Raw genomic sequence first — 7020 nt, 5'->3', positions numbered from 1 at the left:
TAAAGACAGGTCTTCCAGCATTTATTCAGAATATCTCGACCGACTTAGCTGTTTCCAAAAGCTAAAATATCTTCTGACAGAGCATTAAAATGCCTGTACTCTGTAATCAATGCTGTATTAAATTTTGGTCATAATATCTTAAGTAGTTGGTAAGAATGTAAAATCTGAGATAACTCAGAACTCAGATATTTTGTAAATCACCGCAAGTATATATTCACCCTTCACAGCAGTTGAATGGGGTTGTTGTAATTTTCCTTTGAAGAGCTCTCGCTCGTTGTAATATTTTCAGAGAAGTAATACAAAGGAAGAATGGAATTTCCAAGGCTTGGTGTTCTTTGATGTTTTGTGGTGAAAGATGAATGTTACAGGATTCCAGGGTGTTACATAAAACAATAAGTATTCTCAAATCTCTTTGTTATATGTTTTTGAGTCTTTTGTTCTCTTTTATTGTTCAAATGTTTTACACTTGATAGCAAGGTGAAAGGATAGTTCCAGGACTTAACCATGATTACCCTGGACTCAAACTGAGCTATTATACATGTTTTCCTCAGATACAGTGACTGAATTGTAATTCTTAATTGCTGCATTTCAAAACTGTGTCTTTTACTGTGATAGGCATTCTCAGGGATTCAATTTTTGCCCCTGAGACCTCTGTCTTTTCCTCTTAAAGCTGTCTGTTGGGAATATATAGACAATAAGTGAAAATTCTTAAATGCTTTCACTGTTTGTGTTACCTGTTTCCAGTCATTTAATCAAAAATCTGTTCTATTAAGCACTCAAATGGCCCTGTAAGTTCCATCTTTCATCTCAAAGTTTCAAACACATATAGCCACAGACTCCATTGCCCAATGGTACTCAACCTCTCTGAAAACTACATCACTGGAATCTAAAAGGAGTTTCATCAAACAAAACATAAACAAAACCTGTGCATAATAGCTAGCCTAAAACCCTATCATAAACAGTTACAAATCATAAAGAGAGAGCCCTCTCTGATCACAGTTTGGCTAGAAACAGTTATCCAAAGATTGGTTAGTGGTTACCGCGGCCGTATTCCCTTGGGAGTCATAGGGAACAACCTGGGTGTTAACACCACCATTTAATACACAAGTATTAAATAAAATAAAATATTAAATTTTATCAAAAACCTCCTTATCAAATACCAAATCAACGCATTACATGTGATCAACCACCTAAAAGAGATGTGAAACTAAACATTAATGAACATTGATAAATATAAGTCTCTGTTTATGCGACATGATATCGTTCATATAGAGAGTAAAGTTTTGGTATGTCTGTGCAGTGCAGGTTCTCCATTGTGCGATGGCATTCAGCATCCATGGAAGAGATTCTGCATCCTCTCTCATTATCGGTATAATTATTGTTGTTGTTAATATTACACTTCATGGACAGATTTGCAACGCAGACACAGGGACGCCCACATATAACTGCACTGGCAGCTCTGAATATACGAAAGGGAGTACGTTTGAGAGCAATCTGAATATAGTGTTTGCTAGGCTTGTTCAACGCACGAAGCAAACAGGGTTTAACATCTCTGTGTATGGCCAAAGTCCTGACAAAGTATATGCCCTCCTCCAATGCAGAGAAGACATGACAGTCGACCAATGCTACAATTGTTCACAAAATGCAACGTCTACTCTTAAACAATTATGTTTGAATTCGACTGGAGGTAGTATCTGGCCTTTTCAATGCTTCTTACGCTATGAAAACTACAATTTCATCGGAAAAATGAACAAAAGTTTAGGGTCCATTTTCACTGAGGACTTCGGGGGGGACAACGCTGTCTATTTTCCAAATAAAAGCTTTGAGGCGGATGTTAAAGATTTCTTAAACAAATTATCAGCTGCAGCAGCACTTGAAACGAAACGATCTGCTTTCAGTACTACATACTCGTCGCCTCAAAATATTTACGGCCTGGTCCAGTGCACTAGAGATATATCCAGTAAAGACTGCACAACATGTCTGTCATACGCAATCCATGTCATATTCACATCCTCTGTATATGCAGGAGTTCAGTATTGGAGTCAAAGCTGCATAGTTCGTTATGAAATGCATCCTTTCATTAATCTAAGTGTGCTTACACCACCACATACTTTCTTCAACGGTAGAGGGATGAAGGCTTCAAAGAAAACACCCATAATTTTAGGGGTTGTGGGTGGCTTGGTTCTCATGTTAACCCTGTGCCTATTCGCAACTTGGAGAAGAATGAAGTTTGCCAAATTGAGAAGCGGTAACGAAGGTAAAGGTAGCACATATCCGTAACCCATCTAAACCTGGGGTTTGGTAGCTTCGCCTTCTCGCACTTCGTATTTTTTTCCCAGTCGAAAAAAATACATCATCTTTCATAAATAAAAGTGATTACAATGAATTGTTTCTGATTTGTTTTGTCACAGATTTATCATTATATTTTAGCTAAGTACAAAATTTTATTTATATATCATATTTCTTAACATTTATTTATGATTCCACTTAATACAAAATTTTATTTATATATCATATTTCCTAAAATTTATTTATGATTCCACTTGAATATCTATTAGTATAATTTTTCTCATTGTTTTTGTAGTATTTCTGTCATAAGTTCAATAAAAATCATTACAACTTATACAAAACCATTATACAACTTATACAGAAATTATTTACTATTGAACCCTGTTGATATGCATAAAAGTGAATTATACTTATTTCTGCTGCAATTCCTTTTTTAACAACATGTCTGCAATCTCATTCTGTTCATGGTACACATGCTTGTATGTATAATTTTTCTCATTGTTTTTGTAGTATTTCTGTCCTAAGTTCAATAAAAATCATTACAACTTATACAAAACCATTATACAACTTATACAGAAATTATTTACTATTGAACCCTGTTGATATGCATAAAAGTGAATTATACTTATTTCTGCTGCAATTCCTTTTTTAACATGTCTGCAATCCCATTCTGTTCATGGTACACATGCTTGTATGTGATTTGATGAAAGCTCTGCTCCAGAAACCAAAATCCCGATGCCCCTCATCCATGCAGTAAGAATGTATGGATTAAATTGAAAAAATCTATGTACCCATTCTATAACAGTATTTAAGTCCAAATTAATCTTTAAAATCTCAATACCCAACCATTTTACACATAATAATGTCCCCCATAATACAATAACTTCTGCCAGACTGTTTGTGCCCCTTCCTCCTTCCCAGCAAAAGTGGTAAAAAGTGCCCAGTGTCCTCTGGCACTTTATATATGATTACACCGGGCTTTAGATGTGTATGTGTGAGTGTCTTGATTGAAGATTTGAGTTATTTGAGGTTTTAATAGTTGAATTGCAGACTGGGTCTTTAGATAAGACAAGTATACTATGTTCAATATAATTTTATATTTATATTTTATATTTTCATAATACAGATGATGATGAAGGTGAAGAACTCGTACTCCTCAATAATAATAGACACATAATATTTACTATGGAAACATTACTAGCTTCCACTAAAAATTTTGATAATCAGAACAAGCTTGGAGAAGGAGGATTTGGCCCCGTGTACAAGGTAAGCTGGGTTAAGTAAGCTTCCAGTAATGATATTTACTATCTTAAAATAGAGTGATATTCAGGCTCTTCTCTTCGCACAATTGACTGTAGATTAGCAGCTTGAAAACAATATATTGGGGAAAGACAATTAAGCTTAATAATTTACCAAACTTTTATACCGATCTTTTGTGTAGGGAACTACACCAGATGGAAAAGAAATAGCCGTGAAAAAACTGTCCTTCACATCTATGCAAGGAAGAAAAGAGTTTTTAAATGAAGTTAAACTTGGAGCCGAAATTCAACATCGAAATCTTGTATGCCTACTGGGCTGCTGCGTAGAGGGATCAGAAAGATTGCTTGTCTATGAATACTTACCCAATAAGAGCCTTGATCAAATCTTATTCGGTAAGTGGCTTCCATGTTATTATGAAAGTAGACAGAAAATTAAAATTATCACTGTTTCAACAAGGATATTCAGATTATGCCAAATTAATTAATGTCATGCACCGATACAGACCCAAACAAACGCAACCAGCTTGATTGGGGGAAGCGTTACAATATAATAATGGGAGTAGCTCGTGGGCTTCTCTATCTTCATCAGGACTCGAGACCGCGCATTATTCATCGGGATGTTAAAGCAAGCAATGTGTTGTTGGACGAGGAACTGAACCCTAAGATAGCAGATTTCGGCTTAGCAAGACTTTTTCCTGATGGCCAAACTCACATCAGCACAAGAGTTGTCGGAACGTAGTGAGATTTCAATACCATCATTACTCTGTTAATGCAGATGTTTTACTCTGCTCATTTTACTTCAATAGGATTGACAATATTGTAATTGTATTTATACCCTTTTTTTGGTTGGAAAATGGGGTTTTGCAATCTTGGTTATGCGTTTTTATGATTTGGGGATTTATCATCTCCCATTTCTAAATTTTTGCCTTAATTTATGATATTCAAAAAAAGGTGGGGTTTTGCATTCTTGATTAAGCTTTTTTTATGATCTGGAGATGGATTGACAATCTTGGTTGCGACTATGCTTCCTTTTCAAATAACTTATCATTTCCTATTTCTAAATTTTTGCCTTAATTTATGATATTTGACATTGTACTCTGTATATGCAGCGGTTATATGCCACCAGAGTATGCTATGTTGGGGCAAGTATCTGTAAAAACTGATGTTTATAGTTTTGGCGTTCTTGTCCTCGAAATTATCACAGGAAGAAAGAACACTGATTACAATTTGCCACCTGAAATGCAGATTCTTTTGGGATGGGTAAGATACAATTTCCCTTTTATTCCCAACTGGCATATCTACCTTAATTAAGTTAAGACCATGCTATTCAGTTCATGTGCAAACCTATCAGGGATACCCATGACGATATTGAGGATGTGTTGTCCACTGTGCATATATCTTATAAGAATGACGAAGCCTCTGTGATTATGCAGGTATGGAAGTCATATGAAGCAGGAAACATTGTGGGGATAATTGATGGAGCAATTATTGAAACGTGCGATGAAAAGCAAGCGGTGAGATGCGCTCAGGTTGGTCTTTTGTGTATACAGGCCGAATCGTCACTTCGTCCACCAATGTCGACAGTTACTTCGATGCTCTCAACCGATTCCGTTATGGAGATCCCAGATCCCACAAAGCCTGCATTTGTGAGTTCTCATGTTTCCCCAAATACCGAGTCTACCCGTTATGGGTTCACTCCCGCGTCTGCGTCTGCTTCTAACGCCACTGATTCCATTACTGAATTGGAGCCCAGGTAATGGTAAATATGCAGTGATTTAAGAGACAGATTTCAGTAATGTTGTGACAGTATATTCAACCATGGCAGAGATAGCACTACTTTATTATACTATGTTCAACTATGGAATATAGTGATGAATTTATTTTTAAATGGACGATAGGGAATGTGAGTAATGTGATGGATTTAATTTTGGTAAAATTGATTGCAAAATTCTGTGCTGTGGTTTTTGAGGTTTCTGATATTTCAGAGTCTTTCATTTTATGTTGTCTATATTTCTAGAACAAGACTCATTTTGTGTTGTCTACGGTAGAACATGACTTTTGTGTTATCTACTTTAATGAGAATTATTTTATTATATAATTGTTTTATTATTTTGTTTTTCATAGTAACTTTTCAGTTAGTTACATTTGAAAAGGAAAAAAGAAAAGGAAAAAAATATTGGAAAAAATATATTTGTTTAATGCTATATGTTACAGATATTTTATATTTTATTATCTTTTATGAAAGTGCAAAAAAAAATTAAAATTTTAAATTATAAAATATTTTTAATGTGAATTATTTTATTATATAATTGTCTTATTATTTTGTCTGATATATTTTATAGTGATTTTTTAGTTAATTACATTTGAAAAAGGGGAAAGGAAAAGGAAGTATTGAACAAGAAGAAAATGTGTTTAATGATATATGTTATAGATATATTATCTTTTATTATTTTTTATGAAAGAGGAAAAAATTAAGACTTTAATATTTATTTTTTTATTTTATTTTTTTATATGGGAATCTTGTTAATTTGGATTTGAAAGTCATTTTAAAATTTTAAATGTTTATATATATAATTTATGTTTTTAGTTGTTATTTTTGTTGGTTTTTTTATGAAACACTTTCTTGTCTTTTTCTTCTCATTTCACATAGTGTTGTTGTTGTGTTTTATTTGGTGTTTGGTCTTTTGTTTTTGCTCAATAATTTCATATTTTTGGTAAGTGCAATAATGAATGTTCACAAATATTCCATGACACTCAACACTCTGAAGTGGGAAATTGCAAATTCATTTAACGTCTTCCAAATTCATTTAATGTCCCACTACATTCTCATTGAGCATGGGAAAGCTTGCCAATTTTCACTTGCAAGATATCTAAAAATGTTAAGTAGCAACCAAGGCCTCTCCGTATTTCTAAATTTGGTTAACATTTTACCAAGTGACCCTTGTGGATATGTTTCTTCCACCTTAAATGTTCACCTTTGTCTTCTTTATTCTCAATTTGGTTGTCCTTTTACGAAGTGATCCTTGTAGTTTTGCTTCCTTCACCTTGTCTTCCTCTAGTGTAAGGATGCAAATTCACAAACATTCCATGTCACTCATATCATGGAAGTAGGAAACACCAAATTCATTCAAGGTCTCTTCACTTCTCATGATAATTTGATAATAGCACATGAGACAAATGAGCCTAGTTGATGGGGTTGAGATTTTGGGGTTAAACCAAAATCCCTTTCCCTCAAAATATCTATCTTGAGGCCTGTGGGTTATGGCCACAAAGCCTATCGGAAGCGCTCTTTAGGCTTTAAGCCTTTAACCATGGACTTACTTTAGAATCAGAGCCTTACCCCATCGGGACTTTACACTGTCGGAGGCTTACATATGGGCATCCGCCTTAACCTCGCCTTTACCATGAAAACCCCAATCCAATATGTCTATCGGAAATAACAGAATAAAGGGAATTACAAAGGAAACCCCGC

General features: G+C 34.6%; 1 protein-coding gene across 1 annotated transcript; it reads left to right on the top strand.

Annotated features, from left to right (window-relative positions):
* The first annotated feature begins 1320 nt into the window (after positions 1-1320).
* LOC149174715 (cysteine-rich receptor-like protein kinase 8) lies at positions 1321-5305 on the top strand. Its single transcript, XM_089420942.1, has 6 exons — positions 1321-2257; positions 3416-3555; positions 3731-3941; positions 4052-4286; positions 4658-4808; positions 4982-5305. Exons 1-6 carry the CDS (start codon positions 1321-1323, stop codon positions 5303-5305), a joined length of 1998 nt encoding a protein of 665 aa, XP_089277068.1.
* Positions 5306-7020: the final 1715 nt, after the last annotated feature.

Source organism: Pinus tabuliformis, chromosome 4_1 (assembly GCF_031772625.1).
Source record: "Pinus tabuliformis cultivar Carrire ecotype Pingquan chromosome 4_1, CPIR1, whole genome shotgun sequence".
Classification (NCBI taxonomy): Eukaryota; Viridiplantae; Streptophyta; class Pinopsida; order Pinales; family Pinaceae; genus Pinus; species Pinus tabuliformis.
Note: the sequence above shows the minus strand (reverse complement) of the source record. Positions and strands in the feature narration are given on the sequence as shown.

Coding starts and splice junctions, on each gene's coding strand:
- LOC149174715 (XM_089420942.1), top strand. CDS start 1,321: ATGGCATTCAGCATCCATGGAAGAGATTCTGCATCCTCTCTCATTATC. Junction 3,942..4,051: donor CCTTGATCAAATCTTATTCG/GTAAGTGGCTTC, acceptor GCACCGATACAG/ACCCAAACAAACGCAACCAG. Junction 4,809..4,981: donor TGCAGATTCTTTTGGGATGG/GTAAGATACAAT, acceptor GTGATTATGCAG/GTATGGAAGTCATATGAAGC.